Source organism: Salvelinus namaycush, chromosome 5 (assembly GCF_016432855.1).
Source record: "Salvelinus namaycush isolate Seneca chromosome 5, SaNama_1.0, whole genome shotgun sequence".
NCBI lineage: Eukaryota > Metazoa > Chordata > Actinopteri > Salmoniformes > Salmonidae > Salvelinus > Salvelinus namaycush.
This window is the reverse complement of record NC_052311.1, coordinates 56,129,357-56,150,178: the sequence shown is the minus strand read 5'-3', so window position 1 is coordinate 56,150,178 and position 20,822 is coordinate 56,129,357. Positions and strand designations below refer to the sequence as shown.

The following is a 20,822-nucleotide window of genomic DNA, read 5'->3' as shown; positions in this document are numbered from 1 at the left end:
CACAGAACATCCAGGGAGGTTTTATTGTCCGCCGAAATAGTACAAATACACATGATCATATTCTACATTCAATCCCTATACAGTCTGAGGGATGCTCGGTGTCATCATCATCATTGTTATTTGTCAGTAAATAACTATTCCTGAAGAGGACTTATAGATGTAACATTACATACAGGACTTGATGGTTTCTCTAACCAGTAGGTTTCTGAACACAGTTATCTCTCTAGGCAAGTTTGAGTTCCTAGAGAAAAATAAATTCTGTCGCTACCTCGCTTTCAAACCAAGGTACATGAACAGTGGAGCAAACTGGAGATGAGAAGATATTCAACAACTCTTGGTAGGACAGTGGAAGTTGTTGAAGCAAACTTCTATTGTCCTACCAGGAGTTGAGTTCCTAAACATGGCAGTTTGTGCAAGGTGTTGTTAAGCGTCAGATCAGTGGTTGGCTCTCTCCTTGGCTCTTTTCATAATCCGCTCCAGCTCAGCCATGACAGGCAGTGGGCCCTCAAACTTGTTGGTCTCAATGGACCTCAGCTTCTCCTGGTAGTTCTTTGGCAAGCCATTCTGCTCTGCCCCCATTAAAATCACCTGGGGCAAGCAGAGAACAATCAACATAAAATATTTATAATTTCATAGGAAGTTATAACCATATTAATCAGACAATCACTTATACAGTATTTTCTGTTATCTAACGACAAATAAATGACCAGTGGCTCCCATTAAAATCCAGAACATCAATAGTAACTACCCTTACGCTATAGTAACTGCCCCAAGAATGTGTGTATCTCAAATACTGTACCCATCGAAACACACACCACACAGAACACGCCACATAACAGAGGAACAATGCACTCAGCTCAACCGTATGAGTCTGGTACACACACGACAGAGGACTGCACAAAGCTTCTGTGGTCACAAAGCCACGCCTGTTACATTCGCTGGCTGTTTTTCCTCACACCACTTTGATTATTTAGCTAGAGCTTTTAGATGTGCAATGAACCGTCTGGAAACACAGTTTAGTAACTGTTCACATTGTCCAATACAGTGCATGAGATTGGGTACATCCTGAATGAATTGATGGATATCTACTAAATATAAAATAAAAGAATCCTGTGTTCTTGCGACAGCCAGAATATGAACCTGGAATGTAGCGTTCCAGATGCTTCAGAGAGGGAGGTTTTATTTTGGAGAGGGGCTGTGGGTGAATAGTCAAAAAATACACTGACCTAGTTGCTGCTCTTTCCCTATTGTCTTTTCAACACAAAGCCATCTGGGAGCTGTCAGTGGCAAACGCCAGAAAAAACACCAAAACACTGGTATTTTTGCCACCACAGTGAGTGAGTGACAGAGACTCATTCAAGAGGATGATGTCAGCCACATTGTCATCCACAAGTGATGTGTGAATTCCTTTTTCACATGCTTTAGAGAATCTGTTTGATTTGCTGTTGTTTTGGTTATGAATTTGAGCATATACAGTATATTGTTTAATTACAATTCATTTGAAAAAGCACTTGTTGGTAAATACCTTTTCAGAGATTTCTATCAGAGATCATTTTCAGAGACAACTATTTGCATTTCTCTTCATTGTCCCACTGTATATCCATAGAGAGCACCACGTTCCTCTCTACACTTTGTAAGGTCCCTAACGTCTTACAGGTTCAGTGTCAAGTCCATGTTCTTAAATTGATTTGGAATGACAGAGATATAAATAGATTGAGAAAGTGAGACAGCGTGTGATAGAGAGAGAAAAAAAGATAGAAAGGGGGAGGAAAAGAGTGTAAAAGGAGGTGTGTCACCTTGAGGTACTGTGGAGATGGTGGAGCGTAAATACAGCTGTTCATGATGTAGGTGCGACAGTTGAGCTCTTGGCCCCGAGTCTTCACGTTAACCTCCACAGGGCTGTAGGCCCCTAGTCGCACGCTCTCCTGGCTGCACACACACAAATACACAAACATGAATACACCCACCCACACAAGTTTTGAACTGGTTAGAACTAGACCACTTCAACCACAATGAAGAAGCACTCAGAATGACACAACAGACTCAGTATTTTTATTTATTTATTTTATTTAACTAGGCAAATCAGTTAAGAACAAATTCTTATTTACAATGATAGGCTACACCGTCCAAACCCTGGACGACGCTGGGCTAATTGTGCGCCGCCCTATTGGACTCCCAATCACGTCCGGTTGTGATACAGCCTTGATACAGTAGACACGGTATGCACCAACTTGGATTAGGTGAACAAGATGAAGGTCTCTTACCTGTCTAGAGACTCGAGGTCGGCCACGTTCATCCTCCATACCACTCCCCACACCTCGTCCGCTGGGCTGTTCTCGATGGTCGCCACACCCCCATGCCATCGGTCACTGGCCAGACCCTTGTAGTTCCCAAATATCAGCTTGTAGTCCTGGAGAGAAGGAGAGATAGAGAGGGTCAGGTTAAGGTCAGGTGTCCTTCCAGGTCCTCCTTATAGCCAGGTCAGGTCGGGTCGTACCTTGAGCCTGGCCACACAGTGGATGGAAGCGGAGGGGTTCTTGAGCTGGAGCCTTTCCTTCAGTAGGTTGCTGCCGTAGGCAAAGTACAGGAAGGTGTGGGTTTCTATGTTGTCATCCATGCTGACAGAGAGGAGGAGAAGGAGTAGGAGCAGAAGGAGGAAGGGCAGGGTGAGGAGGAGGAGTCAAGGTGAAAAGAAGGATGAGTCAAGGGAAGACAAGAAGGAGGAGGAGGGAGGAGGAGAGAATAGAGAGAAACCACAGTCAGCAAGAGTGCTTGGAGGCGGAGCAGAGACGCAAGATGAGGTCATGAGCGCTACTGTGACAGAGATCAAACTCTGCACCCCCCTCTTTTATACCAGCCCTCTCTCCACTCACTGACTCCCCATTCTCATGCTAATCCATCAGGCCTGCCCTGTGCTGTACTGTGCTGTGCCCACCACTGCCACACAATACACAAACAGCCTGCTGGTTGCTGAGCCTTATGGCCTGAGCTGGCTGAGCTCACAGTCACACCAGCATGTCATTCACAGTGTGCTGCAACAAGCCTGCATAGCACTGTCTTGTGGACAGAGAAGTTAGTGGTGTGTTGCAGCTGATGCTTTGACAAATAGGCCAATCCATCACTCATGTTTGCTTGCATGCACATGGATTTATGTTTACACCCCCGTTGGTAATCAGGCAGACCTAAATTATTGACACTGAAATATCATTTGAACTTTTCTTTGAAATCATGTCATGGGCACTGGTGTAGTGGAGGGTAAATGCAGTTTACACACCTTTTTTGTTTTGTGCCAAGCTTTACCCATCTTTTGCAAAAAAATGCATTGAAAGTATAGGAAGCATTACTGGTCACGGGAATGGCTAAACATAAACACGGCTGGTCCATCAAGGTCCAGTAGGTAACTTTGTGGACAACCTGACCAAATTCACATAGAAAATTTAAATCAAATTAAAGTTTATTTGTCACGTGCGCCGAATACAACAGGTAGACCTTACAGTGAAATGCTTACTTACAGGCTCTAACCAATAGTGCAAAAAAGGTATTAGGTGAACAATAGGTAAGTAAAGAAATAAAAACAACAGTAAAAAGACAGGCTATATACAGTGCCGAGGCTATAAAAAGTAGCGAGGCTACATACAGACACCGGTTAGTCAGGCTGATTGAGGTAGTATGTACATGTAGATATGGTTAAAGTGACAATGCATATATGATGAACAGAAATTAGCAGTAGCATAAAGATGGGTTGGCGGGTGGTGGGTGGCGGGACACAATGCAGATAGCCCGGTTAGCCAATGTGCGGGAGCACTGGTTGGTCGGTCCAATTGAGGTAGTATGTACATGAATGTATAGTTAAAGTGACTATGCATATATGATAAAAAGAGAGTAGCAGCAGCGTAAAAGAGGGGTTGGGGGGGGGGGGGGGGGGGCACACAATGCAAATAGTCCGGGTAGCCATTTGATTACCTGTTCAGGAGTCTTATGGCTTGGGGGTAAAAACTGTTGAGAAGCCTTTTTGTCCTAGACTTGGCACTCCGGTACCGCTTGCCATGCGGTAGCAGAGAGAACAGTCTATGACTGGGGTGGCTGGGGTCTTTGACAATTTTCAGGGCCTTCCTCTTAGGGCCTTCCGGTGTAGAGGTCCTGGATGGCAGGTAGCTTAGCCCCAGTGATGTACTGGGCCGTACGCACTACGCTCTGTAGTGCCTTGTGGTCGGGGGCCGAGGAATTGCCGTACCAGGCAGTGATGCAACCGTTCAGGATGCTCTCGATGTTGCAGCTGTAGAACCTTTTGAGGATCTCAGGACCCATGCAAAATCTTTTTAGTTTCCTGAGGGGGAATAGGCTTTGTTGTGCCCTCTTCACGACTGTCTTGGTGTGTTTGGACCATTCTAGTTTGTTGGTGATGTGGACACCAAGGAACTTGAAGCTCTCAACCTACTCCACTACAGCCCCGTCGATGAGAATGGGGGCGTGCTTGGTCCTCCTTTTCCTGTAGTCCACAATTTCCTTAGTCTTGGTTACGTTGAGGGATAGGTTGTTATTCTGGCACCACCCGGCCAGGTCTCTGACCTCCTCCCTATAGGCTGTCTCGTCGTTGTCGGTGATCAGGCCTACCACTGTTGTGTCGTCTGCAAACTTAATGATGGTGTTGGAGTCGTACCTGGCCATGCAGCTGTGAGTGAGTTATAGATTGGTAATTCCTATTGAAAGCAAGTCTGATATGCGGCAGATCTGTTCTATGTGTGATATTTCTATGCTTCTTTAAGTTTAGCTTTTGCATCTTTTTTTTTTTTTTTTTTTTTTTTTAATTTTATCCCCTTTTCTCCCCAATTTTCGTGGTATCCAATCGCTAGTAATTACTATCTTGTCTCATCGCTACAACTCCCGTACGGGCTCGGGAGAGACGAAGGTCGAAAGCCATGCGTCCTCCGAAGCACAACCCAACCAAGCCGCACTGCTTCTTTAACACAGCGCGCCTCCAACCCGGAAGCCAGCCGCACCAATGTGTCGGAGGAAACACCGTGCACCTGGCCCCCTTGGTTAGCGCGCACTGCGCCCGGCCCGCCACAGGAGTCGCTGGAGCGCGATGAGACAAGGATATCCCTACCGGCCAAACCCACCCTAACCCGGACGACGCTAGCCCAATTGTGCGTCGCCCCACGGACCTCCCGGTCGCGGCCGGCTGCGACAGAGCCTGGGCGCGAACCCAGAGACTCTGGTGGCGCAGTTAGCACTGCGATGCAGTGCCCTAGACCACTGCGCCACCCGGGAGGCCAGCTTTTGCATCTTTTTACTTTCGGTTTTGTACACCAGCTTCAAACAGCTTAAAATACAATATTTTGGGTTATTGAAATATATTTCACAGCAGTTTATATTTTACAATGATTCTCTACACAATACATTGCTTGTTTTGTCACGTAAACTGAAATTAGATGAACATGATAACATTTTAGCAACCAGAAAATGGCTGAGCGACTTCTATCTATTGTACCTTGTGTTATTGGTCATGTTCCCCTGCTCCTACGTTGCTAACGAATGCCAGAACTTACAATGCCTGGATAGGTATTTTACATATCAGCAAACCACATCACAACAAAATCTCTATTTTGTTATATAAGAGTCCAGACACCTTTTTGTGATTTCACATGTTTTTGAGAAACTTATCCCAAGCAGCAAATCACTTCCTCGTCCTCGTTGTGTAAAATGTGGCCCACAACTTTTAACAAAGGCTCCAAAAACCAAAGAAAATATGTCCTTTTAGAAACAGCAAAGTTCGTATAGTGATGCAGGTCTTTAGATGTTGTACACATGAAATTGTGTCATTCCAAACTTTATCCGCAACGTTTTATTACATTTTGTTGCCACTCTAGCGACACCTCTCCATCCATTCTACAGGTAACTGCCAAACACTTGAGAAAATGAGGGATACAAAGTATATTAAAAGCATGGAGTGCTTCCACACAGGAAGTTCCAGAAGCTTGTAGAAGTGGTGTTTCCTTTATTTTGGCAGTTACCTGTAGCAATATTTTACAATGACAATGGAACAGCTGGATAGGGGAAATGGCTTGAGTCGCGCAAACGGGAATATAACATTGCAGATAAAGTTCGGAATGATACAATTTCATGTGCACAATATCTGAAGACCTGCATTTGGGATCGCGAGTGGCGCAGTGGTCTAAGGCACTGCATCTCTATGCAAGAGGCATCACTACAGTCTCTGTTTCAAATCCAGGCTGTATCACATCCTGCAGTGATTTGGAGTCCCATAGGGTGGCGCACAATTGGCCCGGGGTAGGCCGTCTATGTAAATACGATTTTTTTCTTAACTGTCTTGCCTTGTTAAGTAACATGAAGAAGAAAAAAAACTATACTGAGAGCTTTGCCATTTCTAAAAGGATGTATGTGGGTATTTTTGGTGCCTTTGTTCATGTTGTTTTCTAGACCCCATACTACTCAATGAGGACGATGAAGTGATTTGCTATTTGGGGTAAGTTACTCAAACATGAAATCACAAAAAAGGTGGCTGGACCCTTCTATAACATGCCATTTACATCAGAAATTGAGATTTGGTTGTAAAATGTTTTATATTAATCCTTTAACAGGGGACTGAGAGAGGAGGCGGGACTGAGACAGGTAATGGCGGACTGAACGAAGTTTTGTAGAGCACCTCTAGATAAAAACGTAATATTCAATATCGGCAAGTTAGACTTAATATTAGCACTACACAATCTGGTGGGTGGTAACATTCAATTTGGATAATAACACAGAACAAATCTTAAGACTAGAGACATTTGTCGACAATTTTACGAAAACAAGCAACACCCAAACATGACGGAGTGTAAGACAGGTGAACCGATTTCTAAACGAAAATGTGACTCTTCTACAGACGATTTAATATTTTCACCACCGGGAATGGTAAAGGTCGAAACCGATCTGTTAAAATCAATAAATAACAAACTGGGTATACTTGAATTAGTCAGTAAGGATATAAGAGTTGAAGGCAAGCCTCGAGATGAGTAATGAAAAAGCTGCGACATTGGAGGAAACGCAAGCTAAAAGGGACAGTCAAATAAGATTGAAACCGAAGTGAATGAACTTCGTTCTGAGAGAAGCCTTACTTGACATACAGACTAGATCCATGAGAGAGAAGCTGATACTTACAGGTATCCAGGAGAAAGAAGGTGAAGTTCCTGAATCGGTAGTTAGAGAGTTCCTCCTTACAGCGCTTCAGATTCCACGCGAAGCTATTGACAAAATCCAACTCGAACGTGCACACCGCTTCGGACAGAGAGGGCAAAGATATGAACGCCAAATCGTTGCCAAATTTGCTTCCTTTAAAGATAAAATAATGGTTAAAGGCCTGGGTAAAAGACTTTCTGGGACCAAAATTGGCACGAATGATCAGTTCCCGAAGGAAATTGCAGAACGGCGTAAAGTTCTGTATCCAATTTTCAAAGAAAATAGATTAAAAGGGAAACGAGTAGCTCTTGTCGATAAACTATATATTGATAACCAGTTGTTCAGAGACACAAAGACTACATGGTTATTTAAAAAAATTACAACGTTCTCATAGACGAGGAAAATAATGAAACACAATTTTAGCCCGGTTCTAACAATACAATAAAAAATATAGCTTTTCTATATATCTTCATATATAACTAATTTGAACACACAAGCACTAATTCAACATGGTGAAGATAAAAACTCAGTAAGCAGAAGGCACAGTATGTGTGGTGTGTTTATTTTAAATTTTATTTGTTATGTTTGGGAAAGTGTGGCTTTGAGTGAGAAATGAAATGGTTGCATATCCCAGACCCAATGTATTGCTGTGAGCAGGGGTAAGAGAGAGCTTTCAATGTTGTTCAGATGATGGATATACTTTTTATAATGAATTATACAATTATACGTCTTATTTATTTGTTTATTTATTGTCCTATCATGGTGGAACAGATTTAAAATAAATTATACATTTAATTTATTTATTGTCCTATCATGGGGAACTAAATGTTTAAAATAAATTATCTAATTTATTTATTTATGATCCTATATTGATGGAACGGTCCACAACCGTTTACCCTAGACACCCACCTGAATGACCCAGATACTAAGGAGAAGTCCCTAACTGTTTTATGGGCCTGCTGTAAGCGGTCTGTATGCAGCCGAAATGCGGTCAGAGACCTAGAGCAGCACTGCCCCCTCAAGATTCTGAGCCTGCTTGGCAGGGTTGGTCCTGCAGAGCCAAAGCCCCCTAAAGGGAAAGCATACTATACAAGTTAATACTCAAAGCTGCTAATGAGAACCTTGATGACCTTGTACCTAGCTGGTGGGGATTCCGGTGGGGTGCCCCCACCTAGGCAGTGGCAGTGCTGGCAACACTAGCTGCAGTAACCCATGGGGAGGGGGTCACACTCAAGACATTCAGAGAGGGGGGGTATATTATTGTGGCACAAAATCAGAAGTCTGACTGCATGGAGATGCTTGGGAATATGGTCAATACGGGGGACTGTGTTGTGGGTGTTTCAGGGAAAGGTTTGACCTCCATCATCTAGGACGTGACAATGGTTAATAAAATCTCTCAATTTCTGCCCATTTGTTGCACGGTCTTGCCTTCTCATACAGCTGCAACTGTAAATGCAATTGTAAATCAAGACCTTTCTTGAGTTGGGCTCTGAGATGGTGCAACTGTTGATAATGTGAGCCTGTGGTTGTGTGGGGGGAAAGGGTTGAGTGTGTGTGGGTGTTTGTGTGTATCCCACAACTGTTGCGAAGGAGTAAAAGATGTTAGGGACAATAGAGGATGATTCACACCAACTGTTTGCTAACATAATTATTGCTTGTAATAATGTAATTTTGATAACGGCGAGACTGGTGAGGTAAAATCCTTTTCATAAATTGCCTACATTACTACAAATATGAATAGCTAATTATGGAAAATAAGAAACAGGATTCTTAAAATATATATATATGTTTTGATGGCTATATATAATACAAATCGAGGTGAGGGCGATGGAAATACATTTGGCAGTTGATCTACTTCTATTCTGTAAATGGCACTATGTGCTCTTTTCGAAGGATGGATCCCAGTCTTTTTAGGGATATGGGATACGGGGGTCGGGGGTGGTCTGCCGGGCATTGGGGTGACAACCCAACTCAGGATGAGGAGGGCTTTTAGAGGGTGGAATAGTGGGGACCAATTGGAGGTTTACTTAGTAGCAATAGACACTCAATCATCATGTTACTTTTTAATGGTACGTTTACAAACATATATTTTGATAAATAGAATTGAAAGTTGTGTCTCATTATGGTAAGTGATGAAATAAGTATAGCCAGTTATAATTGTAATGGCTTAGCGGATAATAAGAAAAGGCGATCAGTATTTACCTGGCTAAAAGAGAAGGAATATAATATCTATTGTTTACAGGAAACCCATTCAACAATTTTAGATGAAGTTTTGTGGAAAAAGGACTGGGGGGGCGAAATATATTTCTCCCATGGGCAAAGAAATTCAAAAGGGGTGATGGTTTTAATTAACAGTAATTTTGATCCAAATGTGCAAATTGTCCAAACAGATCATCAAGGTAGATGGATTATTTTAAATATGGTATTGGACAATAAACAGATATGGCTTATTAACATATACCGTCCAAATAATGATGATCCAAGCTTCTTTGACAATATATAAAATAATTTATCAACTCTACAAGCAACACTAGACTCTATTATTATGGTGGGAGACGGTCTTGAATACCTCTATGGACCGGAAAGGAAATCACACTACAAACTATCACCCTCAGGCACTTAAGGAAATCATGGATATATTGGAATTAGTGGATATATGGAGACTTAAAAACCCAGACCTAGTGAGATATACATGGCGGAGGCTCAATCAAGCTAGTCGTCTTGACTACTTTCTTATGCAATTCTCTCTGGCACCAAAAGTTTAAAAAGTGTTGATAGGGGACAGAATGCGGTCGGATCATCACATAATTGGCATATATATTACTCTTACAGAATTCCCACGTGGGCGAGGATATTGGAAATTTAATCAAAGCCTACTAGATGATACATTGTTTAGAACTAGGACAGAAGAATTTATAACTGACTTTTTCAGACATAACATAGGTACAGCAGATCCCCTTATTGTATGGGACACTTTTAAGTGTGCCTTTAGAGGCCATGCAATTCAGTACTCATCTATAAAACAAAAGCAATTTAGATCAAAAGAGTCCATATTAATAAAGGAAATTGAAGGACTAACAGTACAGTTCGATAGCAATAAAAACTGTACCATAGAGGCACAGAATAAGTTAGAGTAAAAACAAAAATAAATGGAGGAACTTATTCAAGAAAGATCCAGTGGAATATATTATAAAAAATAAAGCGAACTGGATGGAATATGGGGAAAATGCACCAAATTATTTTTCAATCTTCAATATAGAAATGCTACCAAAATGTTTTTATTAAAACTTGTTACAAATGATGGAGTCACGCATGATTCACCGAATGATATTTTGAAAGAGGAAGTAAAGTACTTTAAGAATATGTTTTCGTTTCAGTCTCCTCCATCTCCACTAACTGAAACTAATGGAGTCCTGGAGTGGCCTAGCCAGTCTCCAGACCTTAATCCCATAGAAAATCTGTGGAGGGAGCTGAAGGTTCGAGTTGCCAAACGTCAGCCTCGAAACCTTAATGAATTTGAGAAGATCTGCAAAGAGGAGTGGGACAAAATCCCTCCTGAGATGTGTGCAAACCTGGTGGCCAACTACAAGAAACGTCTGACCTCTGTGATTGCCAACAAGGGTTTTGCCACCAAGTACTAAGTCATGTTTTGCAGAGGGGTCAAATACTTATTTCCCTCATTAAAATGCAAATCAATTTATAACATTTTTACATGCGTTTTTCTGGATTTTTTTGTTGTTATCCTGTCTCTCACTGTTCAAATAAACCTACCATTTAAAATTATAGACGGATCATTTCTTTGTCAGTGGGCAAACGTACAAAATCAGCAGGGGATCAAATACTTTTTCCCCTCACTATATGGGGGATACAATCTTCCCAGCTCTGCAGATTCTGCTGTGAGGAGGCAGAGTCATTAGATCATTTATTTTGGTATTGTCCATATGTAGCTCGTTTTTGGTCACAGGTCCAGAAATGGCTGAAGAATTGCAACATTTGCCTAGAACTAACGCTGCAGATAGCAATACTGGGTGATTTGAAAAGCCATAGTCAATCAATCAATAATATAATTATTATTTTAGCAAAAATGTTTATTTTTAATTTACAATCTGTAGAAGCTATGAGAATAGAAAGGTTCAATACTTTTGTGAAGCATCACAGCACAGTTGAGAAATATATGGCAAATAGAAATCCAAAATGGATGATGTTGAGAGATAGATGGGAGGGGTTGAATGGAGCTGAAAGGTGGGACTAATAACAAGATAATCAATGTAAAACATACGGGGTCTGTAAAATGTATATAGGTTCAGAACTTTTGTGAAATAGCACAGTTACAAATAGAAATCAAACTGGATGGACATCAGAAATAGAGGAAGGACTAAAAACAAACCAAATATAACTATTGTAAAATAGATTATGTCTGTAAAATGTGTATAAGATATATAAACTGAAGTTAGAAGCCTAAGTGTTATTTTTTATTAGTTTACTCCAATTGGGGGAAGGGTGGTAGGGTTTGCGGGAATAATAAAGGTATATTCTAAAAAAAAGTATGTATGTCTATATAGGTATGTATATGTATACATGCGTGTATGTATATGGATATATACACTGCTCAAAAAAATAAAGGGAACACTTAAACAACACAATGTAACTCCAAGTCAATCACACTTCTGTGAAATCAAACTGTCCACTTAGGAAGCAACACTGATTGACAATAAATTTCACCTGCTGTTGTGCAAATGGAATAGACAAAAGGTGGAAATTATAGGCAATTAGCAAGACACCCCCAATAAAGGAGTGGTTCTGCAGGTGGTGACCACAGACCACTTCTCAGTTCCTATGCTTCCTGGCTGATGTTTTGGTCACTTTTGAATGCTGGCGGTGCTTTCACTCTAGTGGTAGCATGAGACGGAGTCTACAACCCACACAAGTGGCTCAGGTAGTGCAGCTCATCCAGGATGGCACATCAATGCGAGCTGTGGCAAGAAGGTTTGCTGTGTCTGTCAGCGTAGTGTCCAGAGCATGGAGGCGCTACCAGGAGACAGGCCAGTACATCAGGAGACGTGGAGGAGGCCGTAGGAGGGCAACAACCCAGCAGCAGGACCGCTACCTCCGCCTTTGTGCAAGGAGGATTAGGAGGAGCACTGCCAGAGCCCTGCAGAATGACCTCCAGCAGGCCACAAATGTGCATGTGTCTGCTCAAACGGTCAGAAACAGACTCCATGGGGGTGGTATGAGGGCCCGACGTCCACATGTGGGGGTTGTGCTTACAGCCCAACACCGTGCAGGACGTTTGGCATTTGCCAGAGAACACCAAGATTGGCAAATTCGCCACTGGCGCCCTGTGCTCTTCACAGATGAAAGCAGGTTCACACGCACATGTGACAGACGTGACAGAGTCTGGAGACGCCGTGGAGAACGTTCTGCTGCCTGCAACATCCTCCAGCATGACCGGTTTGGCGGTGGGTCAGTCATGGTGTGGGGTGGCATTTCTTTGGGGGGCCGCACAGCTCTCCATGTGCTCGCCAGAGGTAGCCTGACTGCCATTAGGTACCGAGATGAGATCCTCAGACCCCTTGTGAGACCATATGCTGGTGCGGTTGGCCCTGGGTTCTTTCTAATGCAAGACAATGCTAGACCTCATGTGGCTGGAGTGTGTCAGCAGTTCCTGCAAGAGGAAGGCATTGATGCTATGGACTGGCCCGCCCGTTCCCCAGACCTGAATCCAATTGAGCACATCTGGGACAACATGTCTCGCTCCATCCACCAACGCCACGTTGCACCACAGACTGTCCAGGAGTTGGCGGATGCTTTAGTCCAGGTCTGGGAGGAGATCCCTCAGGAGACCATCCGCCACCTCATCAGGAGCATGCCCAGGCGTTGTAGGGAGGTCATACAGGCACGTGGAGGCCACACACACTACTGAGCCTCATTTTGACTTGTTTTAAGGACATTCCATCAAAGTTGGATCAGCCTGGAGTGTGGTTTTCCACTTTAATTTTGAGTGTGACTCCAAATCCAGACCTCCATGGGTTGATAAATTTGATTTCCATTGATCATTTTTGTGTGATTTTGTAGTCAGCACATTCAACTATGTAAAGAAAAAAGTATTTAATAAGAATGTTTCATTCATTCAGATCTAGGATGTGTTATTTTAGTGTTGAGCAGTGTATATTTACCCCAAAAAGATATGGGGGATTGGAAATGATGCAGACAATTACATTGATGGAAGCAACATTCTTTGCGCAATATTAAGCTGATCCACCCCTAAAAAAAATACAAAATAAATACAAAATAAAAATCCTTTAACAGTGAATGAGTGATGACCTTGAAAACACTCAAGACTGATAGCTATGTTCAACAAGTATATTATTCTTCCTGCTTTATCTAGACCTATTTGGGATATTTTACCTTGCCTTGCTAGCCTGATAGGTAATCCATCTCAGATGACATCTGTTATGTTTTAAAGATGCAGTCCGGGATCGTAAGGACTTACAAATTGTTAACATATTGTCTGAATAATTGGAATTCATAACATATCATACCATTTTTGTTTGCAATTGGTTACATATCATAAGAAATTGATATTTTTTTAATGTAACCTTTATTTAACTAATGTAGTACACAATTGAGCACAATTTTCGTGACTGTTTATGGTGGTGAGCACTACTTTAAAAACTACTGGTTGAAATTATAAAAAACCTTTGGAGCATCACTTTAATTTGCACAAACTGCATTTGAAGTTGCATGCGATCCTAATCACTTCATCATCAGACGTTTCTGATGATGAACTGCGTGCGAAACTTTTAATGACGTGTAAATGGATGATGGTAATGACCCCGTTGTACTCATTGCTTGAGCCCACGTGGATTGCATAGACTAGTCAGAGATTATGGAGGAATTTCTCTGAGCTAGCCTACTGGAATATTTTAACCGTGCCCACTCAAAACAGCGTTTCGCTCACTGATGGAGCGGGAAAAATAACTAACCAATAGGAAGCAAGCGCCCAGCCCACGTCGAACTCTCGCATCCATCCGCGGAGTGGAAAAATCCATCCCAAACAGGAGGATGACCACAACCTGCAATTGTCTGTCTGCGAAGTCAGAAACGGAGCATATTTCATACATAAACTAAATGTGTTGAAGGAGAACATTTGATTACATACCGCAGTTGATTAAAGTAGATTTTTTTGTTTAATTCAAATAATGTTGTGTGCGCAGAACGCCTGATTTCTTTGAGCGATAAGAAAAAGGTAGATTTATTTATAAAACCTATAATTTGCTTGTTTATCATTCAAGCAGATAGGAAGAGAACACTACTGGCCAGCGTATACAAAGGTAATATCAAACAGATTTTTATTGTGATCTATCATTGCATGCAAATAAACTTGAAGAATGCTTCTACAGAATTCATATTCAAATATGCCATTGATCAAGAGCGTTGTTGATCAATGAAATGATGTTTTACAGAATTGAACCTCGAGGCTAGAATATCTACCACTTTTATGTGTCACTGGTGTTCTTTGATTTATGGTATGTGCAAGTGCATGTGAGGGACATATTGACAAGTGTAACAGTATAGTTTCCGTGCCTCTCCTCGCCCCTACCTGGGCTCGAACCAGGGACCCTCAGCACACAGACAACAGTCACCCACGAAGCATCGTGGCCCTTGTAGAGCAAGGGGAACAACTACTTCAAGGTCTCAGAGCGAGTGACGTCACTGATTGAAACGCTATTACCGCGCACCACCGCTAACTAGCTAGCCATTTCACATCGGTTACACAAGTGAGGGGGTACAATAAAAAAAAACGTAATGTTAGTTACATTGTGGTGGTGGGTGTTTTAAAGTGGCAACTATCAGATATAGCTGCTTCATTTGGCCATTTGAATGCATGTAGGCTATTCACTTATTTATACATTTCTCTCCTTGTTTTATTCATCACGGTTTGTACACAGTATAGTTTTTATTTTACTGTTTGTCTCTCTGTCGGTCTGCATTAATTAATTAATCTCACCCTTGTTCCTTCCAACAACCTATTGATATATCCATTATATCCTGCATGGATAAAGCTAGAGACATAAGCATGGACAGCCATGGATGATGTTGCCGGTTTTACTGGAGAACATTCTCCGTCTCATGCTCAGGCCCTATCATGTTTGTCCTGAGTCGGTGTGAAGAGGGGTGAGAGAGAGCCCCAGTATGGAGCCAGGGAGTGGTCCGGGGGCTGGAGCCCCTTCCTCCATTCACATCCACCAGCTCACAGGGGTACAACTTTTCACAAATGGAACTGTGGGATAGTATGGGTCTGCGAAGTGACTGTTAGAGTTCTGTTAGACTCTGGTTTACATGTTTGTAAGATTTGACTAGGGTCTGGAAGGAATAGCTAGATTCTTAGGGAAGGATCCTGCTAAAGTTGTAGCTGGTAGGATATCCAAGGATCTTACATGATCCTTGGAAATATTACAGCAGGTTTTGTTTCCAAAGGTCATGTCCATCAATAAACAAGTATAGGTGTATAATTGACCAAGACTGTTCTTTCTCTATCAGTTGTTGGAAAATGTTTCTGACTTCTACAGTCACCCTTTGTCTGCCCTAATCAAGAGTAAGACTGTATCTGTTTATTCCTGTAGGTGGCAGTGCTGTGTTGTTTGAAATGACCACATAGAGTAGATACAATATCACATCTACCATTGAATCAGATCAAATACCCACTAAAATGAAAAAGGGGAAATTAACTCCTTGAAAAAAGATGTTGTTATGACTATAGAATTGTATTATTATGGAGATAAAACCTTCACCACAATCAGTCAAACTAGCTGACCGAAACTCTTACTAACTTAAATCCCTGGTATAGAGCTTTGGACCTTGATAAGCCTTAGTGGTGGCAGCCTCCTTGAGCCATAAACTTTATATCTTCATATATAGAGAGAGTTCGGCCAGGTTTTAGAACGGCTGCCATGTTAGCGCCCAAATAGAACTTCATTCTTGAAATGTTGATGATGTAACAGTACGAGAGCGCCACTGAAATTACCTGCTGTAAACAAGCAAAACAGAGCAGTGAATTTGACAGACGTTTTTATTGATTAGCATTCAATATGTATCCAAGTCTGTACTGTGTTGTGCTGTCAACAAATTGCATATCTGCTTTCACTGGAAATCTTCATAGGTTTTGAAAACGATCAGAAATAAACAGCACAATGCGGAAGTGTCAAATTATCACTTAGCAACAGCTATGGAGGAGAAAGTGGCACTGTCGGAATGTTCAGATAGAAACCGCATTGGCCCAACTACATATATGGCTCTGGTATTTCCGTAGTCCAGGCTTTGCCTTGCATTGGTGAATGTGTCAGAACCCCATCCCAAACAAATAACGGACACAAACAACTGAACAACAATATCTCAACACACAGAGGGGAGCTGACATGGTTTCCATGGCAAACATCAGTTCTGGGTGTTTTGTCACCGAGCAGTAGTACACCCTCTGGCCAGACTTTCCCACGCGGGGCGAGCCAAGAGTCATGCTGCCTTGAAGGTGTTCCAGACCAATATCATTATCAGGCAGCAACACATGCGACTCAGGTACTATACTTGATCTTAGCCAAAAGGTAATGCAGTGGTGTGTTGTGGTGTGACTCTCGCAAAAAAAAGGATCTGTAAGCAATTCTATTTCATTGTAAATAAACAAGTGTCAAATTGTGACTGAGGGAAAACATAAACAATACATTAATTAAGTGTATGCAAATGGCCTCAACTGGTCAACCCATCTTGTGACAAGTGTACAAGATTTAAGAGCAGACTGGGCACATTGCTTGGAGAGACAGAACGGCCGTGTGTCAAAGACCCATTGAGAGACAAAGACCCATTGAGAGAACTGTTATGTAACGGCGTCTTAACTTTTCAGACAGTCTGTACCGCAACAGTCACTAATTGTCCATTGTTGCCAGGGCTATGGGCCAGGGAGGAGTTGCCTCTCGTTCCTGTAGCATTCCTGTACTGAGCAGGCATGGGGTCTCTGTTCCTCGCAGCAGCCACAGCGACGCGATGTCAGGACCTGTTAAAGCATTTACTGCCAGAACCCTAACCCGGATGGACTGTGCCTCACTGTGGTGGATGTTTTGTCCAGATCTTTCCAGTCAGATCTGTCCCAATCCCAGGCAGCCTCCGGCCTCTGGCCTTTCTGCTTTTTATTTGGAAGGATGTGACCAGTTGAAAGCTCACCATGGTGCAGACTGAGACCAGTTCTGGGTTACAGACAAGAGGATATGATGTTAACCTCCCGCGAGCCGTTCTTGCTAAATTCCACATCTGTTGAAAAAACATGCCCCCTCTCCCCCAACCCCCCTCCTATTGTACAGTTGAAGTCGGAAGTTTACATACACTTAGGTTGGAGTTATTAAAACTAGTTTTTCAACCACTCCACAAATTTCTTGTTAACAAACTCACTGTATAATTCAGTGTATCACAATTCCAGTGGGTCAGAAGTTTCTATACACTAAGTTGACTGTGCCTTTAAACACAGTGCCTCTTTGCTTGACATCATGGGAAAATCAGAAGAAATCAGCCAAGATCTCAGAAAACAAATTGTAGACCTCATCAAGTCTGGTTCATCCTTGGGAGCAATTTCCAAACGCCTGAAGGTACCACGTTCATCTGTACAAGCAATAGTATGCAAGTATAAACACCTTAGGACCACGCAGCCGTCATACCGCTCAGGAAGGAGACACATTCTGTCTCCTAGAGATGAATGTACTTTGGTGCGAAAAGTGCAAATCAATCCTAGAACAACAGCAAAGGACCTTGTGAAGATGCTGGAGGAAATAGGTATCAAAGTATCTATATCCACAGTAAAACAAGTCCTATATCGACATCGCTCAGAAAGGAAGAAGCCAATGCTCCAAAACTGCCATACAAAAGCCAGACTACGGTTTGCAACTGCACATGGGGACAAAGATTGTACATTTTGGAGAAATGTCCTCTGGTCTGATGAAACAAAAATAGAACTGTTTGGCAATAATGACCATCGTTATGTTTGGAGGAAAAAGGGGGAGGCTTGCAAGCCGAAGAACACCATCCCAACCGTGAAGCACAGGAGTGGCAGCATCATGCTGTGGGGGTGCTTTGCTGCAGGAGGGACTGGTGCACTTCACAATATAGATGGCATCATGAGGAAAGAAAATTATGTGGATATATTGAAGCAACATCTCTAGACATCAGTCAGGAAGTTAAGGCTTGGTCGCAAATGGGTCTTCCAAATGGACAATGACCCCAAGCATACTTCCAAAGTTGTGGCAAAATGGCTTAAGGATAACAAAGTCAAGGTATTGGAGTGGCCATCACAAAGCCCTGACCTCAATTCTCATAGAAAATTTGTGGGCAGAACTGAAAAGTGTGTGCTAGCAAGGAGGCCTACAAACCTGACTCAGTTACACCAGCTCTGTCAGGAGGAATGGGCCAAAATTCACCCAACTTATTGTTGGAAGCTTGTGGAAGGCTACCCGAAACATTTGACCCAAGTTAAACAATTTAAAGACAATGCTACCAAATACTAATTGTGTGTATGTAAACTTCTGATCCACTGGGAATGTGATGAAAGGAATAAAAGCTGAAATAAATCATTCTCTCTACTGTTAATCTGACATTTCACAATCTGAAAATAAAGTGGTGATCCTAACTGACCTAAGACAGGAAATCTTTACTAGGATTAAATGTCAGGAATTGTGAAAAACTGAGTTTAAATGTATTTGGCTAAGAATATGTAAACTTCTGACTTCAACTGTAAATATGCAGGCTGGGTTGTTTTTCTCTCCTGCGTTTTCTCTTTCCTTCAGACATTCTCCCTCCTACCTCCACCCCAATGATCACGCCAAACCAGTCCCGTAGGCGTCTTCCTTAACTGTCCAACTAGGACCATTATGAAATCCAAAATAAACACAGCTAATGCATCAGAGAGGGGGGATGTCATCTGGGACAAATAGCAATGCATTTGTGTTATGTCAGTGGGGAGCAATGGAAAACAGAATTCAGCTCAATTGTACAGCTGCACCCCTCACTGTGAACCCTTCTCCGAACCCCACCCCTCTTCCGACCCCCAACCCACCCGTAACCACTCCTGCTGTTGCCTCATACAGCTCCTCCAACATGGTCCCATGGCCTCCCTCCACGACGCTCGAGTCCCAACTGGACAGCTCCGGCCATTAACTCCTGTTGTGTCCCATTTAAGGCTCAGATGTGGGTTCTACACCTGTCGCTGTTTGAGCAGAGCCCAGTCTTCCACCAAAACGACGCCCCCCTACCTCCCTTCCTTCCCTGACAAACGGTTCCACCAGCCTCAGCCTCATATGGGCCGGATTCAACAACAGTTAAGTGGGATGTGCAGCAAGCAGCAAACCGCACGTGCACCCTTCAGGCGTCCATTGCACAACCAGTTTTACCCCCATCTGAGACCCTGGTTTGAAGTGGATGAGTGATGGACTATTGACACAGTAGGGATTGTGAAACATACGGTGATAATTGTGTTAGACTTGTTCGTAAGCTTTTTATTTCAATTTCAAGTAAATGTCACGTGCACAAGTACAGTGAAATGTATTTTTGCAAGCTCTAAACCCAACAATGCAGTGATCAATATCAATGTAGTATTAAAAAATTACATGAGGTAAAACAAAAACACAGATAGCCTTCCCATCTCCACAGAGGAACTCTAGAGCTCTGTCAGAGTGACCATCGGGTTCTTGGTCTCCTCCCTGACCAATGCACTTCTACCCTGGTTGCTCAGTTTGGCCGGGCGGCCAGCTCTAGGAAGAGTCTTGGTGGTTCCAAACTTCTTCCATTTAATAATGATGGAGGCCACTGTGTTCTTGGGGACCTTCAATGCTGCAGACATTTTTTGTTACCCTTTCCCAGATGAGTGCCTTGACACAATCCTGTCTCGGAGCTCTACGGACAATTCCTTCAACCCCATGGCTTGGTTTTAGCTCTGACATGCACTGTCAACTGTGGGACCTTATATAGACAGGTGTGTGCCTTTCCAAATCTTGTCCTAAAAATTGAATTTACCACAGGTGGACTCCAATTAAGATGTTGAAACATCTCAAGGATGATCAATGGGAACAGGATGCACCTGAGCTCAATTTCAAGTCTCATAGCAAAGGGTCTGATTACTTATGTAAATAAGGTGTTTCTGTTTAAAAAAATATATAAATGTGCAAACATTTCTAAAAACCTGTTTTCACTTTGTCATTATGGGGTATTGTGTTTAGATTGCTGAGGGGGGGGGGGAATCAATTTTAGAATAAGGCTGTAATTTAACTAAATGTGAAAAAAGTCAAGGGGTCTGAATACTTTCCGAAGGCACTGTATGTTTAGGGTTAAGGTGACTAGGCATCAGGATGTATGATAAATAGAGTAGCAGCAGTGTAAATGAAGATTATATGTGAGTGTGTGTGCGTTTGTGTGTGTGGAGTCAGTATAAATGTGTGTGCATGTTGTGTTTGTTGGAGTGTCTGTGTGTGAGTGTGTAGAGTCCTGTGAGTGTGCATAGATAAATACAAGGGACAACTCAGACAGTCCTAGTAGCCATTTTGTTAGCTATTTACCAGTCTTATGGCTTGGGGATAGAAGTGTTTTAGGAGCCTATTGGTGTCAGACTT

The 20,822-nt window shown here is 42.5% G+C and overlaps 1 protein-coding gene across 2 annotated transcripts; it reads right to left on the bottom strand.

Moving 5' to 3' along the window:
* Positions 1-9: 9 nt before the first annotated feature.
* Positions 10-7,292, bottom strand: LOC120048522 (gamma-glutamylcyclotransferase-like). Of its 2 annotated transcripts, none has more exons than XM_038994582.1 (5): positions 7,162-7,292; positions 2,498-2,618; positions 2,265-2,410; positions 1,797-1,929; positions 10-588 (listed from the first exon to the last, which is right to left on the bottom strand). In XM_038994582.1, exons 2-5 carry the CDS (start codon positions 2,615-2,617, stop codon positions 436-438), a joined length of 552 nt encoding a protein of 183 aa, XP_038850510.1. In that variant the 5' UTR covers position 2,618; positions 7,162-7,292; the 3' UTR covers positions 10-435. The 2 variants fall into 2 exon arrangements, with proteins under 2 accessions (XP_038850510.1, XP_038850511.1); XM_038994583.1 differs by lacking the exon at positions 7,162-7,292 and adding an exon at positions 3,964-3,998.
* Positions 7,293-20,822: the final 13,530 nt, after the last annotated feature.

Bases quoted from the DNA above. Each gene is read 5' to 3' on its own strand.
- LOC120048522 (XM_038994582.1), bottom strand. From the start codon at position 2,617: ATGGATGACAACATAGAAACCCACACCTTCCTGTACTTTGCCTACGGC. The intron at 1,930-2,264 runs GTAAGAGACCTT...GTGTGTGTGCAG, and splicing joins GACCTCGAGTCTCTAGACAG to CCAGGAGAGCGTGCGACTAG. The intron at 589-1,796 runs GTGACACACCTC...TGCTTGCCCCAG, and splicing joins CATCTCCACAGTACCTCAAG to GTGATTTTAATGGGGGCAGA.